Here is a 24360-nt window from a genome sequence, read left to right on the forward strand (position 1 = left end):
AAAGTAGATGACATAGGAAAAGACACCCATAAAGGTAGGAAACAATCTCATCATTTACAAAGTGCTGCAAATTTGATCAAATTATGATACCGGAAACTCACTGAGAGGTACTCTTGGATAAGCAGATAGACATCCTTAAAATAGAAAATAGAATGCCCAAATGGATATAAAAATATCCCTGAAGAGAATTAAGCTTTTGGCAAATTGGTCATTCAGAGAATTAAAACTTTTAAGCACATGTTTTCAGTGAACTCTTTTTTGTTTTTTCTTTCTTCTTCTTTTTTTTTTTTTTTTAAAGACAACTAGCTTTAGATGTGTTCAAGTTTTAGCCAAATCCAAGTATTCTGGGGTTGCTGCGGAGGTAACTCTGGGTCCCTCTGAGAGCAGGTAGATCTCAAGTGTAACGCTACTGCTAGGGAACTAAGCTTAAGACTGACCTGAGAAGAAGGGAGTGAGGATGCATGCAGATATGAACGTACCAGGAACACCTGTACTGGGCTATAGGGCTCAGTGCACGAACAGCTGGGAATAAGGCTAGCTTGCTGCCTCCTAGATATCCCAGCCAGCCAACTCTCCACCCAGAGACCTACTCATGACCTCCACAGCTGAGCAGAGGAGCTGACAGCCTCCCCAGGCTCAGAGTCCCTGAGAAACAGGCAACACAGGTAGCAGGCCCACCCCAAACTGGGCCGCATTCCCAGCAGAGGGATGCAAAGCACTCTTAGTTGTTAAAAGGCCAAGAAATGACTCATTTATAAAGTCCAGGGGTTTCCATAGACAGACAGGACACAATGGCAGACACCTAGCTGAGTCTATGTCTGATGCCATGTGTGGGGTACAACATGAGGTGGGTGCTTTCATAAAGTCCTCTTCTCCTGGGATCTAGAGCCAGAACACTGCTTATTTATGCAAAAACATACACTGGAGATAAGGACCAGAATCAGATGTTTACAAAGTACTGGAACCAGTTTATGTGTGCCCAAGCATCTGTTAGAGCCCAGGCTACACATGTGGAAAGCCTGTCACACACACACACACACACACACACACACACACACACACACACACACCCCTTAGCGATCAGAGGGAGTCTCCAGTCCATTTGGAATGTGATGATCTTTGGGTCTCTGGCCTTCCCAGAGGACTCTTCTGCCAAGACTGCACAGTGCCTTCCTTGCCTCAGCTGGCCTCCGAAAGGCCCACTGGCCAGAGGAGTTTGTCAACAGCGGTGATGATGGCAGCAGTGAGTGCAGCTCAGATATAGTTGGCAGTGGGTGGTCGGGCACTGAGCCGCTGCATGTGACAGCCATGGCAGAGCAAGTGCCCATCCAGAGGGAAACAGCAGCAACCTTCCTCATCACTAAGCTGCATCCGGCAGTCCTAGGAAAAAAGGCACCTGGTTCACCTCACCAAGTAACTTGTGCACTTAAGAAAGGGTTGCAATTGGCTGGGAAATGTGGCTTAGTAGTAGAGTGCTTGCCTAGCACACATGAATCCACAACTACCACATCAGCGGAAAAAGCCAGAAGCAGCACTGTGGCTCAAGTGGTAGAGTGCTGGCCTTGAGAAAAGTTCAGGGACAATGCCTAGACACTGAGTTCAAGCCCCAGGACTGGCCAAAAAGAAAGAAAAGGGTTGCAAGGGTGTGGGTGGGAGTGGAAATGACAGAGAAACCCTAGAAAATACCTCATCTAGACACCAGATGTCGCTGCTACTACAGAAATAAGATAAGACCTTATTTCCAGCTGTGACAAGGAATTCATAGCCCTTTTTTTTTAGTGTGTGTGTGCCAGTCTTGGGTGTTTCTCATTGCTGAGGGCCAGCGTTCTACCACTAGAGCCACATAAGTCTCATAGAGGACTGGAAGTTTGGCCTAGTGGTAGAGTGCTTGCCTAGCATGCACAAAAACCCTGGGTACCACATATATATGGCTCAAGTGGTAGAGCTCTATCCTTGAGAAAGCCTAAGGACAGTTCTCAGGCCCTGAGTTCAAACCCCAGGACTGGCAAAAAAGAGAAAAAAAAAAAAAGTTGCCCAAACTAACTTCAAACCAATATCCTCAGCTCCACAGCCTTTTGAGTAGCTAGGATTACAGGTACAAGGCCCACAGCACCTGGCTTATGAGTTTACTTCTGGAGCAATCAGATTCAGCAATGGCTAAGCAACTAACATTAGAGAGTAGCTAGGACACAAGAGACTGGAGGAGCCAGAACCCTTCTGGTTTCCTGGGTCCCGCAGCTTTCTCACTGCCCTAGAACTTGAGCCCTCATTCCTCCCCATTCCATCCTCCTGCAACAGCCAGGAGCACACCACTCACCTCACAGTGATAGCACTCAAAGTGATAATCTCGGTCCATGGAGATCACCCTCACGATGTCCTCACAGCCCTGAAACACGCACACGAGTGGGAATAAGAGCAGCACGCTGCCCAATGTCCTCTCCCACCCTGTGGAATTCCTCCTGCCTTAACAGGAAGCACACATAAAGGTCCCCAGGGCCTCTTTGCAATCAGATATAATCACTGATAGTTTGGAGATGCTTTCATAAATCCTACCAGAAATCTCCCTTGACCCTCCTGGCACTGACCCCACGGGAACACTATAGAGATCCTCCCTTCCCTCTTCCTCCAGGTGTGGGTGGAGAGGAAGGAAAAGGGACAGGGGTATTAAAAAAGTTCACGAGGCTGTACTAGGTCTGCTTCCTCACTGGCCTCTGGCTTCGGTCTCTAATGTCCTTCACCCATGGAGCTTAAATCATTTCTGACCGTGTCCTACCAGCCCTGAGGATTTTTTTCCTTTCACCTTTTTCCAGCCCCTACATCTAGGATCAAAGAAAGCCCCCTCCTGTGACACGGGACAGAAGACAGGGAGCCCAAACCCAGCCAGGCTATCACACATATCCAGGCCCGGATGTTAGGGTCAGGGAAGTGACCCTAAGAGCAGAGTCACACGGGAATCCTCACAGAGTGCATTCCTCAGCTGCTCTACTTCCCGAGGGAGGCCAGGCCACACGTCCCCGCCCCCTGGCTCTGCAGAAGAACCCAGACATACTGACCTCAGAGGGGAGGATGGGCTGGCCACAGGCTGCACATTTAGGGGCATAATTTCTAAAAGAGAAGATAGTAGTGATGAGTGGAGGGTGGGGAGGCCCTGGACCCCCCCCCCCCCCCCCGGTTTGACTCACTTGTGGTAGTCAGTGACGCAGTAGACCTGGTTGGAGAAATCCACTGTGAAGGGAACACCATCCAGGCACTTGTTGCAAACGATGCACCGGAAGCAGCCTGGGTGGTAGGACTTGCCCATGGCCTGCAGGATCTGACTTGCGGGGCGGGAGGAGGGTCAGTGTCCCTCCAGCCCCCATCTAATATTACCCACGGCTCCCCTTGAATCTTCCAGCCCCATCTTGTTCTCTTGGGAGGAATGCTTTGTAGTGTGAGGGGACCAAGGAGTCTGCCAGTCCTGAGGGCTTGAACTTGGGGCCTCCAGCTCTTGCTTGGCTTTTTCCACTCAAAGTTGGCTCTCTACCATTTGAGTCCTTCCTCCATGTCTGGCTTTTTGCTAGTTAATTGGAAATAAGAGTCTCATAGGCTTTTTTCTGCCCCTTGTAGCTTCAGAATTAAAACCTCAGACCTCAGACTCTTGAGTCGCTAGGATTATAGACACGAGCTACGATATCCTCCAGGAAGTCTTAAAATACAGGCAGAAACCCTGAAAAGTCTTAGATTTCAACTCTACAACATTAAGATGAGCTTTTTAAAAACAATGCCAGCCTGCTGGTGACTTACACCTGTAATCACAGCACTCGGGAGGCTGGGCAGGAGGATCGAGACTTCTAGACCAGGCAGGGCTAACACAGTAAAGTAGTTTCAGAGGGGTGGGGGGGGGAATCAATGCTCATGGAAGTAGAGTTGTGACTCTAGTTGAGTGAAAAAACTAAGAGGCAGAGAGAGAGAGAGAGAGAGAGAGAGAGAGAGAGAGGGAGAGAGGGAGAGGGCGCGCGCGTGCACCTAGCCTCTGGGTTCAAGTGCCAGTACCAGTATATACACAGGGTAGATTTAAAAAAAAAAAAAAAAAGAAAAGAAAAAGAAAAAGAAAAAAAGTTCCAACTGATCTCAACCAGTAGCAGAAAAGTCCTAGCTCAGATGGAAGGGCCTGGATGTGTGCACAGAGGGAAAACACTGGAAACAATTGCTCTAGGGAAAAAAATGTCAAGAATGTGATTTATCTGGGGATAGGTTTCCTTCCAGCCTTCTCTCAGCATCCATCTGGCCCCAGGTACCCTGTAGCACTTTTCTCACCTTCTCCAAAATCAAGTGACCACAGACACAGCACTTTTCAGCTGCCTCCTGAAACCCTGAAAACTGAAGACAACACAGGAGGATGTTAATCAAGCTGAGAACAATGGGTGGAATTCCCAAGTGGCTAGTCCAGTTGCAAGGCTCCCTCCCTCACTCACCAGATAATCTTCCTCACAGTACACAGAGCCGTTGACACTGTAGAAAGCCTTGCAGCGCAAAGTCCTCCCTAGAAGCAGAGAAGGGACTGAAGCCTACCCTGGAGCCCAGAACCAGGGCCTCTCTCCAGTATCCCTGCTCCTCAATGATGCACAACCCATGTAAGCCTGAATTTTGGTTCTCTTCCTTCTAATTGCTCTGTCCTTCCTTCCATACAAAAAGTCTATATGATACCAACCACTGCCAACTCACAACTAGAATCCTGCAGCCAGCCCAGACAGAAAGTCATGAGATGCTCATCACTAGTTAAGCACCAAAAAGCTGGAAGTAGAGGTGTGGCTCAAGTAGCAGAGTATCTCCATTGTGCGAAAAAGCTAACAGCATCAGGGCCCTGAATTCAAGTTCCAGTACTGGTGCATGCACACAAATCCCATCTGATGCACTTTCAGTTTGCTTTGGCCTCCCTCCAGGTAACCTCTCCCCTCTGCTGCACACTGCTCCTTCCCCTAACTTCAACAGATGTCTACGACTCTCTCCAAAATGATCACCTTCCTCACCACTGTAGAGCAGTGTGCTGGTGAGAACCGAGTGAGGGGCTGAACAAGTCACATAAGAGATTCACACTGCTGTAGGCTTTGCCTTTGTCTTTTGGACTCTTCTAATCACATCTCATTGCTGCAGCATGGCTGTCCCGCTCCCACAATCCTGTCTACTTCTTTCTAGAGACACTCTATAGAGGTCAGATCACACTGGAGTTACTGCTGGGAAAGGCATGTATGTATGGTGCCAGTACTGTGGCTTGGACCCAGGGGCTGGGTGCTGTATCTTTTCCACTCAAACCATACCTTCTTCACTTATCACTTGAGGCTTTTCAGCAGTTAATTGAAGTTAGGTATCTCATGGGCTTTCTACCCAAGCGTATTCTTTTGTCTGTGCTTTTATTTTTCTCCAGGCCTGGGGCTTGAACTCAGGGCCTGGGCACTGTCCTTGGACACTTTTTGCTCAAGGCTAGCACCCTGTCCCTTAAGCCACAGTGTCACTTTCAGCTTTTCCTGTGTATGTGGTACCAAAGAATCTAACCCAGAGCACTGTGCACGCTAGGTGAGCACTCTACCACTAGGCTAAACTCCCCGCCTTCAAACTGGTTTTAAACAGTGATCCCTAGACCTCTGTCTTCTGAGTAGCTGGGATTACAGGTGTACACTGGTGCCCAGCTCTTTTGAGAGTTTTGTTTTTGTTTTGGGCCTGTCCTGGAGCCTGAGTACTGTCCTTGAGCTTATTTTTGCTCAAGGCTAGCACTCTACCACTTGAGCCATAGTTCCACTTCCAGCTTTTTTTGGGGTGCTTAGTTGGAGATAAGAGTCTCATGGACTTCCCTGCCTGTGCTGACTTTGAACCTTGAACCTCAGATTACAGTCTCCTGGGCAGCTAGGATTACAGGGGTGAGCCACCTTTGCCTAGCTTAAGAGTGCTTTGTTTGGGAGCAATGCGATGTTATGTGTACTGGGAAGTGCTCCAAGCATGGAGGGACCTGGAGTTTTCTGGGTGAGAGGAGCCAGGAAATTTCTTTCCCAACCAAACAAAGCAGGACCATTCCCTTTCTGACTAACGCTCAGGAAAGTACTCTATGGTGTCTAAACGGTCACAGATAGAGGCAGATTGAGAGAAGTCCTATAAAAAGGGCAGAAAGGACTGGGAATGTGGCTTAGTGGTAGAGTGCTTGCCTAGTATGCATGAAGCCTTGAGTTCAACTCCTCAGTACCACATAAACAGAAAAAGTCAGAGAAGTGGCACTGTGGCTCTAGTGGCATAGTGCTAACCGTCAGCAAAAGACAAGAAGCTCAGGGACAGTGCCCAGGCCTGTCCCAGTTCAAGCCCCAGGACTGCCAAAAAGAGAGAGAGGGAGAGAGAGAGACACACACACACAGAGAGAGACAGAGAGAAAAGGACAGACAGACCACCCTAATGAGCTAGGTATGGTAGTACACACCTATAATTCTAGCACTAGGGAGGCAGGAGAATGGTGAATTCAAGGTCAGCCTTGGCTATACAGCGAGAGACACCCTGTCTCAAGAAACCAAAAAAAGATAGGGGGGAAGGGAGGGGACCCAGACAGAAGCTGAGCAAGAAGAAAGCTGAATGCTGGACTCAGGCAGGCAGATTATAGGTTTAGCAGATGAACTAGAATGGGTAAGCAGTGGGAAGGGGTAATGAGAAAGGGGAGGAAGGGTGGTGTGGGGGGGCCGCCAAGAGCACCCCCACGGAGGGCCTCTGGAGCTAACAGCAGAGGCAGGCATTCCTGGAGTGTGATGTCATCAGCTTGGCATGGCCCGGTGGCCTGCACTCTAGTGAGGTGGCTGAACTCTGACCAGCCAAGAGAAAACCTCCTCTCCACCTCCCACAGCTCCCCACTCCCCCAGCCCACACCCCGCCCTTCCCACATTCCAGTCTTTCACTGTCGCCCCAGGCAACTTTTGCTGCCCAAGACCAAACCCCACCAAGGAGAGCCCGGAAGGCCTTGGCGGGCGGGAGTCCAGGCTGGGCCAGCAGGGAGGCACAAGAAAGAGGAAGGATCCAAAGAGAAAAAGGAGGCTAAGCTGAGGCAGGAAAGGACCCCTTTAGAAGGCAGGCCAGCTTGGGGGAGGGTCAGGCAGGTAGTACACTTGGGCAGCAGTGGGCCTCTGGCTGGACAGCTAGGTGCTCCCTCAGCAAATGAGGCTATATCAGCTCTCCTGGGGTAGAGTACACACTGCCCTCAGGAGTGTGTATGAGTGTGTGTGTGTGGAGGGGGGGAATGCTAGAGGGCTGGCACTTACCACAGGAGCAGCAAACAAAGCACTGGGTGTGGTAGAGGCTGTCCAGGGCCTGGCAGGCATTGCTCTGCCCATAGATGCCTTTGTTGCACTTGATACAGGTACCTAAGGGAAAGAATTCTGTCAGAGTCTCACTCGACTCCTCAGCTCAAATCTAGGACCCACCCCCAAGCTTTACAGGATTCGCTTTCATGTGTTCCTTCCTGAGAAAAGAAGTCAACCAAAATGGGATGCAGTAGGTTGACCAGGAAAATTTTTATTTGTTTACTTCATTAAATACTCTGTGTGTGTGTGTGTGTGTGTGTGTGTGTGTGTGTGTGTGTGTGTGTGTGTGTGTGAACATGACCAAGACAGGGGTTTGAACTGGGCCTTATATTCTCTCCTTTGATTTTTCTGTTCAGAGCTGGGGCTCTGTGCTATAACTCTACTTCTGCTTGTTGGAGGCAAGAGTCTCATCTCCAAAACATGAGAAGGGGTATCAAGGTTTGAAAAGCAATGGACCCACTACCTGACAAATGTAACTATAACCCCTCTACATGTTACCCCCCCCTCAAAAAAAGAAACGTCTCATCTCATGGACTTTTCTGTGAGGACTGGCTTCAAACCTTGATCCTCAGATCTCAGCCACATGAGTAACATGAGTAGTTAGAATTAGAGGAATGAGCCACCACCACTTAGCTATTTGTGGGGAGCATCTATATGTACGTGTGTGTGCACGCGTGTGCATGTGCCCACGTGTGGGGTGGGGGGTGGAGTATGGAGAAAGTCAAATGTCCGAGTTTCATTGAGGAAAAAAAAACAGGCAAATGTGGCACGAATGGCTGGGAGCACTGGCACAAAGCCCACTTTTTAAAAAACTTTCTAGTAGTTGGGCAGGTGGCTCATGCCTAGAATCCTAACTATTCAGGAGGCCGAAACACAGAGGATTATGGTTGCAGCCAATTCTGAGCAAAAAAGGTCCATCTCCAAAATAAAGTAAGAAAGCAAGGTTGTGGGCATGGTTCAAATGGTAGAGTGCCAGTAGAACCCAAGGGCCTTGTGTTCAAATCCTAGTACCAAGAAAAAAGGAGGAAAAAAACTTTCTAGAAAAGCAGGATAGGATCAGGGGACTTTTCAGATTTCCCTTCTGTAAATTAAGCTGCTGCACAGGTATAGAATGGTTTCCCACTACTGGATGCTTCCAAGGATGAAGAGAAGCTTCCGTAGTTGTGTTCCTAAGTATAGGAAAAGAGTGGCAAATGCTTTCATGTCTCCCTGCCACCTGGCCCAGGAGAGACACTGAGTTCAGAAGCCCTCCCCCTCCATCCTCTACTATGTTGCATACACCTGGCTCTGGCACCAGCTTTTCCTGGGTGTGTTCTTCCTTCCCTCCACTCCCCAATTCCAGGCCCATGAGTGAGGGCTAGGGCCTGTCTTTGGGGAGCAGATCCCAACGAGTCTGCCCCACCTCTCCCCCTCGGCACACTGCCACACTCCCTGCCTGTTGGGGCCCATCCCAGTCTTTGCCCAGGGGCTTGGGAGCTGGTGCAGCAGCTGCAGCAACTGATGAGCCCAGGCCTGTTCTGCTCCCACCCTCTGGCAGCTGGGCAAGGCTGAAGCCAAGGAAGAGGGCCCCTACTAGGGGCAGCAGTAAGAGGCCACATTCAGAGTATGACGGGAGCCCAAGGAGATTCTAGGGGCTTTGTCACCTAGGGACAAGAGGCCCCACCTGTGGATTCAAAAGGGTGTCTGGCCACAAGGGACAGATCTGTCCAGCAGTGCCTCACCAGGAATCCTATCAGAGCCATTCTGGGAAGACAAGAGGAAACTGCTCAGGCACGTCGGCCTCCCCTCCTCTCTCCCAGTCTACCCACACCTAGGCTCTTCCTGCCACTTCCTGCCATTTCATTCCACGTTCTCTGAGTTCCTTTCTTCCTTTTGGCTCTGATGGTTTAGCCAAGGGAGACTTATTTCCCAGCGACTCCTCCTGGGCTTCAAAAGGAAACTGCTAAATGAGCCCTGTCACTCTGTTTCCCTTGATCAAAGTGACTTAGCATCATCTGTTCCGGGCTTTCCCCACAGAGTAGGAGAAAAGAATGAGTGTTGTTGAACTATGCAGCCCTGTTACCTCTAAACGTCTTCCCAACCATCCCAGCCCGGCTTGCGGTCCTCTCCCTCTTCACATTTCTAGCCACGGGTTTTACGCAGGGCAAGGACACGAGTGGTAAGAACCGTGGGGAGGCCCTTGGAAAACTGAAGCGGCTCACAAGAGGGCTGACCTTCCCTTCGCAATCAGATCGGGCATTGCTTTGAATGAAGTAGTGCCAGGGGCTGAGACCCTCCATCCCCCGTCGCTGAGACTTATCATCGAATCCATACTTCCTGAACACGGTTCAGTGGGAGAGGGAAGCTGCCACCAGGCTTCCTGAACTGCAGCAGGAAGGCAGGGGCTACTCCGGGCCCGAATTCTAAGCAGGTCACGGCCAGATTTCCAGGCCAGGTGAGTTCCGGCAGTCACACGGGGGGCTGGCTATCCATCCAGAGGAGGTGGCGGTCCCGTGGTCGCGGCTTCGGGCCTGACTTCCGGAGGGTGGGAAGTGGCCCAGCCTTCGGGTCTCCGCGTCCCTGCCCACGGGCACACCTCGCCAGCAGGACTGGGGCGGGGCGGCATGCGGGTGCCTACGCTGCATTTCAGGGCGCTGAGCCCGGGTCCATTTCCCCGACGGCGGGCTCGGCCCCGCGTGCTCTGGGGTGCTCCCCCCGCCTCGCGAGGGCGCACCCCACCCCTGGGCCGCGGCGGGCCCGCCCGCGGGCACCTGGAGCGCCGGGCAGGAGTCGGCACGCACGCGGCCGCCCGCCCCGCCCCCACCGCGCATTCCCCGGATTCCTGCGGGGGGCGGGCGGCGCGCCGCGGCCTGCTGGGCACCGCCGCCGCCCGGGGAGGGGGGGAAGCAAGGTGGGGGATGCGCTCCGCACCGCCGGCGCCCCTCCCGGCACGGCCTCCGATGGCGAGAACCCCGGGCGCTCCGAGGCTTCCGATAACGAGGGGGTCTGCCTGTGGCGAGCCCCGGTCTAGTGGAAAGCCCGTGGGGAAGGAGAAGCGCTCCGGGTCCACCCCCGTCCATCCCTCGGGCAGCTCTTTGGCCCTGGAGAGTCGACCCTGCGGACCGGTCCCTCCCCGTCCCTCGCCACTTGTCTCTCACTCACCGAAGTAGTCCTCTCGCGCCTCTGGCTCCCGAATCCGGGCTCGGGAGGCCTCCGGGACGAAAGGACCCGGCGGCTCCTCGGCCCCCGACGGCTCCATCCCCGGAGGTTCCCCTCGGGCGCAGGCTTCCCGCCCGCCGGTGCCCACCGTCAGGCGCAGCAAGGCGGTGAGCTCGTCCTGGTAACGGGCGCCCGCGGCGCAATCCGCGTAGCCAGTCACTGAGTGCCGTCCGGGCTGCGCTCCGCGGCGCTCCAGCGGCCCCGCCGCTCCCGCGGCCGCCCCGGCCAGCGCTCCCGGGCTGCCCAGGGCCGGCGGGTACGAGTGGCGGCTCTCCTGGCAGCCGAAGCCCGCGGGCCGGTGAGCGCACAGTCGGTCCAGGGCGGCGCGGAGCTCCGGGTAGGCGGACGGGACCCCTCCGGGGGAATAGCCCGCCGAAGCCCCGGGCAGGGGCGGGCCGAACAGGCACGGGCCGGCGGGCAGGGGGCTCCCGTGGCGCTGGTCGTAGCCCATGCTGATGCCGCTGGTGCGGTTGCTGCAGGGCCGGCTCCCTGCGGCTCCTCCGGCCCCCGCCCCGTCCAGCAGCAAGCTGCCCCGGGGGCTGGACGGCTTGCTCGCGTCGCTGGCCGAGCTACTGGCGAAGCTGGAGCGGGGGCTCAGGGCCGGCGCCGTGGTCTCCAGGCGGAAATCGGGAGGCAATGACTGAGGTAGAGGCAAGGCCCGGGTGGGCAGCGGCCCCCCAGGAAAGGAGGCTTCGTAGCGCTGCGCCTCAAACGAGCTGCGCGGATTCCGCTCGGGGTCCAGGGGGCCTTGCTCCCGAGACGGCTCCAGGGGCTCATCCCCGGGTCCCCCAGTGGCTCCTCGGGGCCCTGATTTCCGGGGTCCCCCCAGCCCACTCAAGCGCCCCTTGCTCGGCCCCGGAGTTCCATCAGACCCAGACCGGCTTGCTTCACCCTTCCTGCGGCCAAACTTGGCGCTGCCCGAGTCCGAGAGTCTTAACTTCTCCAGCAGGCGACTGGCTTTCTCCCCTAGCCGCTCCATGCCCGCGGGCCCGGGGCCTGCAGCCCCCTCCCCGCCTGGCACCCCGCGGCGTCCCGGAGGCCGCTGCTTTTTGCCTGCGGCCGGACCTCCGTTCCCCAGGGGTACGGGAGAGGCACAGGGGGCTCAGCGGGCGGCCCAGGTGCCCGGCGCCCGCAATCCCGCAGCATCCCCCAGCGACAGGGGCTCCGTCCCCCCGCGCATCTGGGGTCAAGTGGGTCAGCAAGGGCCCAGAGCCGGGGCTGTCTGGCCCCGCAGGTCTCTTATCAGTTCACGCGTCGACGCAGCCCACCGCACGACTGAGCCGGGCCCCCGCCCCCCTAGCGCTCTCCCACTCCGCACACACCGAACTTCTCTCCCAAACTTTTGTCTGCCCGGCCGGATCTACTTTCCGGGGGGGCGGAGCGCGGTGCGCACGGGAGCGACCCGGCGTCCGCGCAGGGATCTCCGGTGCGTCGCAGGGCGCGGCGCCCAGGCGTGCTGCCCCGGAGGGCAGGTTCCGCCGACGGGACGGGGTAGGAGGGGTCCAGGCAGTGCGGAGCGCCGCGACCTCAGCCCGCGCTCGGGAGCCGGGACGGGGGGAACGAGCGCAGGGGGAGGAGGAGGAAGGGGACTTTTTGTTTGCAGTTGGAATGCGCGGAGGGGTACCGTGGAATGCCGCGCCGGGACTGGACTCCGCCAGGCGTGTTCTGCGCAAACACCGTGACTTTGTTCCCAGAGTAGGGACGGGGGAAGAGGCTGGCCCCGGAGAGCCGAGGCCGCGGGCAGAGCCGCGGGGAAGACTGGAGGAAGGGAGGTACAGGAGGTACAGAGGAAGTTAGCGGTGTGTAGGTGCGGGCAGGCCGGGTGAAGACCGCTCGGGAGGGCGGGGGGGGGAGGGCGCGGAGGTGAGGACAGGTAGCGGGGAGGAAGGACGGGGTCGGGCGAGTGTGGGAGGAGGCGCTGAGACGGATGCTTAGACAAAGGGAAAGGACAAGGTGGCCCCGGGAGCTTGAGAGACGGACAGACCGAAAAGAAAAATAAAAGCACCACTTTGTGGCCCCGCCGATCGGTGGTGGAGAAGCCGGTGGGAGATTTACCACCCTCGAGTCGATGCTGTGGTCGGGAGTAAGGAAAGGGTGTGGGACTGATTCTTGCCGGGGAGGGAGGGAAGAAGAGTCGGTGTGTATGTAAAAGCAGGGCTGATAACGAGTGCTACCTTAAGGGTAATAAGCAGGAGTGCTGCAGACACCCACCCCCTGGTGTTGGGAAAGAAGATTTTTAGCCTATGTTTCAGGGGACTATGGGGCTAGAAGGCCTGTTTGCAGGGTGAGCAGACACCCCCGCCCTTGCCAGTTGGTTAGGAGGTTGAATGACAAAGAATATATTCACTTAAGCGGAAGAAAAGAAAGGGCAGCTACAGGAAAGGACCCACGTGAAAATGACCAAGGCGGAAAAGAGGCCGATGTTGACCAGACTAGGCGAATCAAGAGTAAGGAAAAAGAAGAAATCCTGGCGGAAGCGAAACACCGGCTGATTTAGTCCCGCAAGTAGCACATCAGGGACAAGAGTGAAGAAGTAGCATGAAGAAAAATGACTTGTGTATTGGGAGATCAAATGAGTACGAAAAATTACAGGCAAACATATCGTGCCTGTTGTTTTCATCCCAACCTTTTGAACACTTTTTATAATGTAGTATAGCCTTAGGAAATGGAGGAGGAAAGCCAGGTGTTGAAGTGCATGGCTAATCCCAGTACTCGGGATTCAGGAAGCCTGAGGTAGTAGGAGGATCACAAGTTTGAGGTCAGCCTGGGCTCCTTAGTGAGAACTTGTTTTGCATTATTATGTACAAGAAGGGGGAGGAGGAGGAAGAAGAGAAGAAAAGAGAAGAGGAGGAACAGCAGCAACTGCTGTCAGATGCCTGTGGCTCTGTAATCATAGCTATAGAGGAGGCTGAGATCTGAGGATTGCAGTTCAAAGCCAGCCCAGGCAGGAAAGTCTGTGAGACTGAGATTATTTTTATTTCCAATCACCAGAAAACCGGAGCTGTGGCTCCAAGTACTACATCACTAGCCTTGAGCAAAACTGCTCAGGGACGCTAGGTGCCGGTGGCTCACACCTGTAATCCTAGCTACTCAAGCTGAGATCTGATGATCACAGTTCAAAGCTAGCCCAGGCACGGAAGTCTGTGAAACTCTTATCTCCAATGAACCACCAGAAAACTGGAAGTGGGGCTGTGGCTCATGGGATAGAGTGGTAGTCTTGAGCTAAAGAATTCAGGGACCATGCCTAAGTCCAGAGTTCAAGCCCATGACCTACAAAAAAAAAAAAAAAAAAAAGTCGGGGGAGGGACCAGGAGTTTGGCCTAGTGGTAGAGTGCTTGCTTAGCATGTACAAAGTCACAGAAAATACATAGAAAAAGCTGGAAGTGGTATTGTAGTTCAAGTGGTAGAGCTCTAGGCTTGAGAAAGCCCAAGCTAGGATGGTGCTTGGATCCCGAATTCAAGCCCCAGGACTGGAAAAAAAAAAAAAAAAAAACCGGGCCGGGAGTTTGGCCTAGTGGTTAAAGTGCTTGCTTAGCATGCACAAAGACCCGGGTTCGATTCCTTGGCACCACATACATAGAAAAAAGCCAGAAATGGTGCTGTGGCTCAAGTGGTAGAGCTCTAGCCTTGAGAAAATCCAAGGACAGTGCTCAGCCCCTGAGCTTAAGCCCCAGGACTGGCTAAATAAGTAAATTAATAAATAAAAGCAGTTATTTGTTAAAAAAAATAAAAAAATTAAAAAAAAAACCCAAAACCCTCAATGATATCACCCAGGCCCAGGACCAACAAGAGAGAGGAGGAGGAAAAGGAGGAGGAGGAGGAGGTAGTAGAGGGAAAAAACGAGGGAGGGAGAGAAGATTAATCTTTGGGGAAATTAGATTTTTTTGCCTAAGCTGCATTGTGTCCAGGGACTCCTCCTAAGAATTAACCTGTTTCCCTAGTCAAGTCTAGAACTTTTCCTTGACCCTGATCACAGAGTTTACGGATTACATGGGAGGACTGAAAGCAGAAGGAACAGGGGAACTATCATGTTTTATCTAGAATGTATTGTGAATCAACCCAAGGCTCTCTGTCCCTGACTCCAAATGGCATCTTCCAGTTACTTACACCTGAAATATTTGTACAACGTCTAGTATTCAGAAGTCTTGACGATAAGAGAGTAAACTTACATTAGATGCTGGTGACTCATGCCTATAATCCTGATTACTCAGAAGGCTGCGTTCTGAGGACTCAAGTTTAAAGCCAGTCCAGGCAGTCAAATATAAATAACTAGCTAGAAGCTGGAAGTGGAGGTATGTCTCAAGTGATAGGGCAAAAAGCCAAGCAGAAGGTGGAATCTCTGAGTACCAGCACGCGCGTGCGCGCACACACACACACACACACACACACACCTTAGGACAAGTCGAGAAGCCACTCTTTCCTCAGGAGATAACAGGAAGCGGGGATTGGTAAAGATGAGGTGGGTAGTAGAGTTCCTGACCTCAGGATGGCACCCACAGTTGAACTAGAACTGGGAGCTCCATCGGGGCTGATCTCTAGCGCCCCGCGGGCCCCCCCCCCCCACAGTCATTGTTTATAGGTTTGCTATTGTTTCAGAGGGTAAATTCAGAGCTTCACACTTTCTTGGTTTGCTTGATCAGCTTACTCACTTTGCTGGCACTTTTCTACCACTTGAACCACACATCCAGCCCTGCATTTTGCTTGTTATTTTATTTTTCATTTTCTTACTTTTTTTTTTCCAGTTCTAGAGCTTGAACTCAGGGCCTGGGCACAGTCCCTGAGCTTCTTTTGCTCAAGGCTAGCACTTGACCACTGGAGCCACAGCATTATTTGCAGATTTTTCTGGTTATGTGGTAGTAAGGAATCAAACCCGGGGCTTTACGCATGGTGGGCAAAACACTCTACCACTAAGCCACCTTCCCAGCCCCTTGCTTGTTATTTTAGAGTTAGAGTCTAATGTATGTTTCTCTCTGAGCTGTCCTTGAACAGAGATCCTTTGAATCCCAGCCTCCTTATGGCCAGGCCACCATTTCTCATGTCTTAAACCAATGCATGAGTTTCTTGGTCAAGGCTTTGTTTCCAAGCCATGTCCTGATATCAAGTGATTCTTTTTTCTTTCTTTTTTTTTTTTTTTTTTTTTGTCAGTCCTGGTGCTTGAACTCAGAGCCTGAGCACCGTCCTTGGTCTTTCTCAAGGCTAGCACTCTACCACTTGAGCCACAGTACCACTTCCAGCTTTCTCTGTGTATGTGGTACTGAGGAATCGAACCCAGGGCTTCACGCATGCTAGGCAAGAACTCTACTGCTAGACCACAATCCTAGCCCTCAGGTGATTCTTAAGCATCTCACTTTCCTGTTTCAAAACCTTTTAGTGAGCTGGCATTGGTGGGTCATACCTGTAAACCTAGCTACTCAAGAGGCTGTGATTTGGAGAATCATGGCCAAAGCCAAGCTTCACAGAAAAGCCTTTGAGACTTCATCTCCAAACAACCAACAAAAATCTGGGCTGGAGGCATGGCTTAAGAGGTAGAGCACCAGCTATGAGCAGGACCATAAATCGCTGAGTTCAAGTCCTGGTACTGGCACAAATGAAAAAAGCAGCCTTTTTGTTAAGTGGAGCAAAGACTGACGCCATCTTGAATGCACTAAGAGCTCCCCGCCCCATTGTGGAAAGCAGAAGGCCAACAATGGTAAAGCAGCCGAGCCATCTTTGCCCTTCTAGGGATGGGCAATCTTATCCCCACCTCCATGAGGCGGGATATCCACTTGGTTTGGGGTGGGGGGCTGCTTGTGTGGAGATCAGCCAAATTCATGTGCCAACTCCAACTAAGGTGACAGGTAAAGTCAAACACTGCGCTATAATACACCTATTGGCTACCTGCGTGTAGCTGGAGCTGACTATGGTGCCTCTATGTATGTAGCAATCCCATTGGCCACCTACGTACGGCCAGATTCCCCCACATGGGTTTTGCCTCAGCATGAGAGCCGCTCGGGGTCACAGTGTCAGCTCCCGAGTCTGCACTGTGTCCCTGGCCGGTCAGTTCACCATCGACTTCCCCAATAAATTCACCTTTTTATATGAGACTGTCTCTGCGTGGTGGACTCTGGTGGGACGTGGAATCCCCCTCCCCCCCATCCCCATAACACTTTTAATGGTTGCTCATCACTCTTGAGCTATAGTCTACACTATAATTGCTTGTTTATTTTGTATGCTGGTCTTGGGGCTTGAACTCAGGGGTTGGGCACTGTCCTTGAGCTTTTTTGTTCAACTTTTGCTCTAACATTTGAACTACAGCATTGTTTTTGGTAGTTAAGTGGAGATAAGAATCTCACTGACTATGGACTTTCCTACCCAGGCTAGCTTTCAACTCCTGAGTAGCTAGGATTACAGGTGTGAGCCACCAGTGCTTGGCTTTATTTTTTGCCAGTCGTGGGCTTGAGCTCAGGGCCTGAGCACAGTCCTTGGACTTTTCCAAGGCTAGAACTCTACCACTTGAGCCTCAGCACCACTTCTAGCTTTTTTCTATATATGTGGTACCAAGGAATTGAACCCCGGTCTTCGTGCATGCTAGGCAAGCACTCTACCACTAGGCCAAACTCCCGGCCCCTTGGTTTTATTTTAATCATTTCTTCCTCCTCCTCCTCCTCCTCCTCCTCCTCCTCCTCCTCCTCCTCCTCCTCCTCCTCTTCTTCTCCTTCTTCTTCTCCTCCTCCTTCTTCTCCTTCTCCTCCTCCTCCTCCTTCTTCTTCTTCTGCCAGTAATAGAATTCTGGGCATAGGTGCTGTCCCTAAGCTCTTCAGCTCAAGGCTAGAAACTATACCACTTTGAACCACAGTGTCACTTCTGGTTTTCTGGTGGTTAATTTGGAGCTAAGAGTCTCACAGATTTTCCTGTCTGGGCTGGCTTTGAACTGTGATCCTCAGATCTCAGCCTCTTAAGTAACTAGGATTACAGGCATGAGCCCCCAGTGTCTGGCTAAGGTTTACCTTTATAGACTATTCTGAGCATTATTTATCCTCTTCCCTAACTAGTATGAAGTAAACCTTGTCTGTATTCGCTCTAGCCACTGGATTTTTGCTTGTTCCATTTGAGATACTCTCCTGGCCTCTGCCTTTCTTCTGATTTCATCTTTTGCTTTCAGATATCAGTTTAAACACCATTGCCTCTGAGAAGCCTGTCTGACTGCAAGAGAAGGTTAGCTACCCCTGCTGAATACTGGCTTACTTCACTGCCGACTCAGTTGACAGGCTTCCTGACTGCATAATAAAACCTGGTCATCTAAACACTTCAACAGTGTATCCAGAGCATTTTCCATAGCACCTTAAACAATTAGTGTTTGGGGAGGGTACTCATGCACATGTGTACTGGGTCCTGGGGCCATAACTCTGGGTTTCAAGCTCTCACCTGGCTTTTTTTTTTTGCCAGTCCTGGGCTTGAGCTCAGGACCTGAGCACTGTCCTTGGGACTTTCTCAAAGCTAGAGCTCTACCACTTGAGCCTCAGCACCACTTCTGACTTATGGCTTTTTTCTATGTATGTCGTACTGAGGAATTGAACCCGGGTCTTCGTGCATGCTAAGAAAGCACTCTACCACTAGGCCTAACTCCCGGCCTCACTTGGCTTTTTTTGCTCAAGGCTGATGTTCTACTATTTGAGCCACATTTCTACTTCTGGCTCTTTGCTATTTAATTGAAGATAGGAATGTTTCATACTTTTCTGCCCAAGCTGGCTTTGAACCTTGCTTGATCCTTAGATCTTTGCCACCTGAGTAGCTAGGATTATAGGTATGAGCCACCAGTGCCTAGGTGTTTTTCGTTTCTTCTCATGACATAGCCCAAACCAATCTCAATACTTCATCTTCCTGCCCCAGCCACCTGAGTGCTAGAATTACAGGCACATGCTTTAATGTTTGTTGTATTACTGAGTAACTATAAAGCCTTTTATATCTTATCCATTTGACATGTTTTTATGTGTAGAACAAACTATGGCTTGGCTGACAGAGCTAAGAAATAACTACAAAACTATATTCTGCTTGGTCACAGGAGTAGACAAGCCATCAGTGACACATGGAAATTCTTTTAAGCGCTAATCTCATCCTCTTGTAAAATGTGTAAAATAAAATCTTTATATAATCCAGTAAACCCTGGCTGTGATACCTAGATCCCAGTTCCCAAGTAGTGATAAAGCCTATGGGCCCTGGCTTAACTCATGATTGAAACTACCACCAGGTGGCAGTATTACCCTGAACTGCTCTGGCTTTGCTTCCACTGCAGAGCCAGACCAGCAGTGGAGGGGGAGCAAAAGATACCACAAGTGCTGCTTCTTTGAGCTCAGGGGGAAATGGCTGGGGGGGGGGGGGGGCAGGGGGAAGGGGGTGGGAAGAGAAGGAGTCAACCAAAAGAAAACTCAGAGACAGGAACTTGTGTCAAAAGGGCCTCATGTTTCTTTGACCCATCCTTTTCTTACCCCAGGCTCCCCCGAGGCACTGCTTATGCTTAGGAATAAGCATTTTTCTAGCTTGCCATTCACAGTAGGGGAATCCTCCACCTCCATGAGTTCTGGTATCCAACCAGAGCATCTAGCTTCAAACAGAGACTGTGTTGAGAGGCAGATTTGCTTGTTTAGTCTGCAGACGACACATCTCATCCTGAGGAGCGCACGGGCCCTTTCCCCCCACTTTTCTGGGATGTGGGGAGTGACAGAAGCTACGGTTTTTCTTAGTCCAAGACCTCACTCATCCTTTTCTACTTTGATTTCGATGAATGAGTTCAAGTCAGGACAGCAGGTTTTATGGGGTTGGTCAAAAGATGGGGAGATGGGTCCATTCTCATGGCTTCCTTCCTCTTCCTCCTCTTGGAAATGAGGATTATACAGTTCTGGGGGAAGGAGCTGGGCTTCTGCAGAGGGCAGTCTGTCTGAAGGAGGTCCATACACACGGTTGGCTTTGGTGCCATGCTTAGAGTTAGCATCCAGGTGGTAGCAGAGCTGTGTGAGGCGCTGGGCCCTGAACCGAGGCGGGCGGGCCACCCAGACACCCGGCTCGTTGAGACTGTCCTCTTCATCTGACATCAGCTCTTCTGTCACATCCTTCCACAGGCGCTGGTCCTCAGGTCCAAAATGCCTCATGATACTGGAGCGGTTGGCAAACAGCTAAGGTGGGATCCCAAAACAGAGATTAGGAAAAGAAACACATTACAGATTCAGGGCAAGGGTTTAAGTGGGGAGAGAAGGCACTGTAAAACCCAGCCCTTAGGTCCAAGTTCAGAACTGGCTTGCCCTCCACCTGTGCCTATTTGCTTTCAGCCTAGCATCTCTAGTCTCAGATGCTGTTACCTCTCACTTGCTCCATTATTAAGTGTATTGGGATTTAGGGTTGAGCACTTCTTGTGTGCTTATACTAGGACTTGAACTCGGGGCCTTAGCTTTATTGCTTAAGGCTGGTGCTCTACCCCTTGAGCTACACTTCCACTTGTTGTGTGTGCATGTGTGTGGTTAATTAGAGATAAGAGTCATAGACTTTCCTGCCCTGGGTAGATAGGAACCTTGTTTTGTTTTTGCCAGTCCTGGGGCTTAGAACTCAGGGCCTGAGCACTGTCCCTGAGCTTCCTTTACTCAAAGCTAGCATTCTACCACTTGAGCCACAGAACCACTTCCAGACTTTTTTGTGTATGTGGTAGTGAGGAATCGAACCCAGGGTTTCATACATGCTAGGTGAGCACTCTACCACTAGGCCACATTCCCACCCCCTAGATATGAACCTTGATCCTCAGATCTCAGCCTGCTGAGAAGCTAGAATTACAGGAATGAGCCACTGGTGACCACCTGGCTTTAGCATCTTGAAAGGAAGGCCTAGACCCCTACCCGGTACCGGCGACTTCGAAGTTTCTTCTCTTCTTTTTCTTTCAGGCCTTTAAAGGGGTTCAGAGAGTTGCGATATTCCCGCCTCTTGGTAAGGAAATAGGCGACACAGGCTCCTGGGAGGAGGAGAGGAGGGAGGAAGCAGCAGAATCCTCTAGAGCTATAGATCCAGACCTTCCTTAAAAATATTTTTTTGACCTGACACTTTTGAATAGAAGGTTGGCATAGCTCACTACTGAGGCAGTGGACTCTCTTGGCATACACATCATCATCTCTGCAGTCCTGTCTGGTTTAGCATTAGCTCTACCTTACTATCATTCTGTTAACAGATATTAATTAATACTTTTTCTTTTACTGGTACTGCAGTTTGAATTCAGGGCCTTGTGCTCATTCAGCTAGTGTTCTATCACTTAAGCCATGCCTCTAGCCTTGTTTTTTGCTAGTTAATCAAATCTCATAGATTGATCGAGTCTCTCCCTGAGCTAGCTCTGAAACGGATTTCAGCTTCTTGAGTAGCTGGGATTATAGGCATGAGCCATCTTGCCCAGCTTCAAGCACTTTTTCTTTTCATCAGTTGTGGAGCTTGAACCGAGGACCCAGGTTGTTGTCCCCCAGCTCTTTTGTCAAGGCTACCGCTCTGCTGTTCTAACCACTTTGAGCTATAGCTCCACTTCTGGTTTTCTGGTAGTTAACTGGAGATAAGAATCTCATGCACTTCCTTGCCAGGGCTGGCTTTGAGCTGTAATCCTCAGATCTCAGAATCTTGAGATAGAATTCAGCTTCCCCCACCCAATTTTGTTTTGTTTTGGTTGGTTGTGGGGTTTGAACTCAGCGACTGGGTACTGTCCCAGAACTCTTCAACTCAAGGGTGGTATTCTACCACTTTGAACCACAGTACCACTTCCGGTTTTCTGGGGATTCATTGGAGATAAGAGTCTCATGGAATTTTTGTTTGTTTTGTTTTTGCCAGTCCTGGGCTTGAGCTCAGGGCCTGAGCACTGTCCTTGGACTTTTTCAAGGCTAGAGCTCTACCACTTGAGCCTTAGCACCACTTCCGGCTTTTTTCTGTTTGTGGTACCGAGGAATCGAACCCGGGTCTTCGTGCATGCTAGGCAAAGCACTTTAATCACTAGGCCAAACTCCCAGCCCCTCTCATGGATTTTTGTACCTGGACTGGCCTTGAACCCAGATCTTCAGATCTCAGCCTCCTGAGTACCTAGGATTACAGGCATGAGCCACCAGCACCTGGCTTCAAGCACTTTATTTTTTAATAGAAGCTTTCATAATATTTTAGCAGTGGCTAAAAGTAACAGAAGAAATTAAGATAAGGAGAAAACCCAGGATATAATAGTTAGGCATCGAAGGCCTGCTTTCTGAGCTCAGATATGGGCCCTACAGAAACATAATGCATGATGGTATTTCTTTTCTTTCTTGCTTGCTTTTTTTTTTTTTTTTTGGCCAGTCCTGGGCTTGGACTCAGGGCCTGAGCACTGTCCCTGGATTTTCTCAAGGCTAGGGCTCTACCAATTGAGTCACAGCACCATTTCCGGCTTTTTGCTACGTATGTGGTACCGAGGAATCGAACCCCAGTCTTCCTGCATGCTAGGCAAGCACTCCACCACTAGGCCAAACTCCCGGCCCCTGCTTGCTTGCTTGCTTGCTTTCTTCCTTTCTTTTCTTTGCCAGTCCTGGGGCTTGAACTCAGGGCCTGAGCACTGTCCTGGGGCTTTCTCAAGACTAGAGCTCTACCACTTGAGCCTCAGCACCACTTCTGGCTTTTTCTATGTATGTGGTACCAAGGAATCGAACCCCAGTCTTCCTGCATGCTAGGCAAGCACTCTACCACTAGGCGAATTCCCAGCCCCCAAGTTTTTTCTTCTGTTTTGTTTTATATTTTGTGGGAGGGGAGGGGCGTGCTAGTACTGGGGTTTGAACTTAGGGCTTCATGCTCTTGCTTGGCTTATTTTACTCAGTGCTTGTGCTCTACCACTTGAGCCATACTACTACATCTGGCTTTTTGCTGGTATTTGGAGATAAGAATCTCATGGACTTCCCTGCCTAGGCTGACTTCAAACTGGGATCCTCAGTTCTCAGCCTCCTGACTAGCTAGGATTGCAGGCACTGAGCCACCAACACCCAACTTCAAATAAGTCTGCAAATGCACTCTATAGCACCTCCTTCTAAATCATCCCCACTCTGTTCCTCCCCTGATCTGGGTGTGGGACAGGAGGGAGCAGAGCCGGAGTGGCCATGAGCCCAGTTTTCCTTACCTTTCAGCTCCTTATCAGTGTAATTGTGGGGACTGGTGACCAGTTCCTGCTTGAGCTTTTCCAGAAGGAACTTCACAACTGAGATGTTCCAGGAGGACTTGAGACTGCCAGAGGAGAGTGTGGATGAGGCACACAGCTTTTAAGGAGACACATGATCAGAGCCACCCAGCACTCAACCAGGTGCTACATTCCTGGGCCTAACACAGGATTCCAGGGGCACAGGGGAATGGGAGGCTGTGGCCTCCATATGGTATTGGTGTCCCCTCTGCTTCCCTCTCCTTAGCAAAGTACCCTGTGACCTTTTTCCCTCAAGAGACCATACCTTTCAGACCCATTGAATCTCTTGTCATTGGTGATATGGTTATGCACATTGTGGACCAATTTCTAGGAGGGGAAACAAAAAACAAAAAAACAGAATCAAGCCAGGAGTGGACAGAATGAAAACCCTCCTCTGGTGCCTATGATTAAAAGGCATGGTTCTTGTGGGATTCTCTGTCTGAATTCTTTCCACAGCCTTGGTACCACTTTTGTATAAACCTTTTCTTAACCAGAGAGCCAAGTTTGTTTGGTGTGTGTGTGTGTGTGTGTGTGTGTGTGTGTGTGTGTGTGTGTGTGTGTGTGTGTGCGCGCGCGCAGTCCTGGGGTATGAACTAAGGGCCTGAGTGCAGTCCCTAGACTTTTTTGTCCAAGAAGAGCACTATACCACTTAAGCCACAACTGTGCTGTAGCATTTTTTGGTGGTAAACTGAAGATCAGAGTCTCGCAGATGATCCTGCCTGGGCTGGCTTTGAACCATGATTCTCGGATCTCAGCCTCCTGAGTAGCTAGGATGACAGGAATGAGCTGTTGGCACACAGCCCAAGTTAGTATTTCTAATGAAGCCTCCTTTACCCCTTTTTCTTTTTCTTGCCCAGTACCAGAGTTTGAACTCAGGGTCTGTGCTTGCTTGGACTTTGTTTGTTCAGCAGGCACTCTATCACTTACGCCACATTCCCCAGCTCTGTCTTGGGCTGACTATCTGGGAAACAGAATCCTGTAGTCTTTTCTGCCTAAGCTTTTGACTTTCAACCTGGATGCTCTGAATTTCAGCTTCCTGAATATCTAGGATTACAGGTATGAGCCACCACTGCCCTTTCCTCCTTCCTTCCTTCCTTTCTTTCTCTCTTTCTTTCTTTCTTTCTTTCTTTCTTTCTTTCTTTCTTTCTTTCTTTCTTTCTTTCTTTCTTTCTTTCTTTCTTTCTTTCTTTCTTTTCCCAGTCCTGAGGCTTGAACTCTGGGCCTGAGCACTGTCCTTGGGCTTTCTCAAGGCTAGTGCTCTACCACTTGAGCCACAGTACCACTTCCAGCTTTTTCTGTGTATGTGGTATCAAAGAATCAAACCCAGGGCTTCCTGCATGCTAGGCAAGCACTCTACCACTAGGCCACGCTCACAGCCCTCCCCCCCTTTTTTAAAAATAAAACATGGCAAATTCTTTATTTTCAAATTAACAGTAAATCACAGAGTATGAACATAGAATCCCACTGTTGTGTTTTCTAAGCCGGGTACAAGGATACATATAATGAAAAGATCTTTTGGATCTGCTTAATTTCAAACCCTAAAAGGGGAAGGCAGTGTTGGAGGTTAAGGGTGAAGGAACAGTGAAGCAGAAACCTTAGAGATGATGAGACTAGAGTATTAGTTTTACTCCTACTAGGAGACTTCACCCCACCCTTCACCCTACTCAC

The 24360-nt window shown here is 51.0% G+C and overlaps 2 protein-coding genes across 4 annotated transcripts in view; both read right to left on the reverse strand.

The window, feature by feature from the left end:
* The window catches only part of Ajuba (ajuba LIM protein), a 31609-nt gene extending 19763 nt beyond the window's left edge, over window positions 1-11846 (reverse strand). The window contains exons 1-8 of one of the 3 annotated variants that reach the window (XM_090345230.1): window positions 10452-11846; window positions 7269-7370; window positions 4455-4522; window positions 4297-4359; window positions 3183-3313; window positions 3054-3105; window positions 2318-2386; window positions 276-1380 (exon numbers count right to left, since the gene is read on the reverse strand). In XM_090345230.1, coding sequence (XP_090201356.1) covers window positions 1255-1380; window positions 2318-2386; window positions 3054-3105; window positions 3183-3313; window positions 4297-4359; window positions 4455-4522; window positions 7269-7370; window positions 10452-11487 — 1647 coding nt within the window. In that variant the 5' untranslated portion in view covers window positions 11488-11846 and the 3' untranslated portion in view covers window positions 276-1254. Of the gene's footprint in view, window positions 1-275; window positions 1381-2317; window positions 2387-3053; window positions 3106-3182; window positions 3314-3342; window positions 3557-4296; window positions 4360-4454; window positions 4523-7268; window positions 7371-10451 lie in introns of those variants that run through there. The other 2 variants (XM_090345231.1, XM_090345232.1) reach the window with 2 other exon arrangements.
* A 7091-nt stretch (window positions 11847-18937) lies between these two features.
* C14H14orf93 (chromosome 14 C14orf93 homolog) overlaps window positions 18938-24360 on the reverse strand; it is an 18782-nt gene continuing 13359 nt past the window's right edge. The window contains exons 3-6 of the mRNA XM_090345234.1: window positions 22958-23019; window positions 22636-22739; window positions 20369-20481; window positions 18938-19657 (exon numbers count right to left, since the gene is read on the reverse strand). Of these exons, the coding sequence (XP_090201360.1) occupies window positions 19238-19657; window positions 20369-20481; window positions 22636-22739; window positions 22958-23019 (699 nt within the window). The 3' untranslated portion in view covers window positions 18938-19237. The remainder of the gene's footprint in view (window positions 19658-20368; window positions 20482-22635; window positions 22740-22957; window positions 23020-24360) is intronic.

This window comes from Megascapheus bottae, chromosome 14 (genome assembly GCF_031878675.1).
Source record: "Megascapheus bottae isolate mThoBot1 chromosome 14, mThoBot2.hap1, whole genome shotgun sequence".
Taxonomy (NCBI): domain Eukaryota; kingdom Metazoa; phylum Chordata; class Mammalia; order Rodentia; family Geomyidae; genus Megascapheus; species Megascapheus bottae.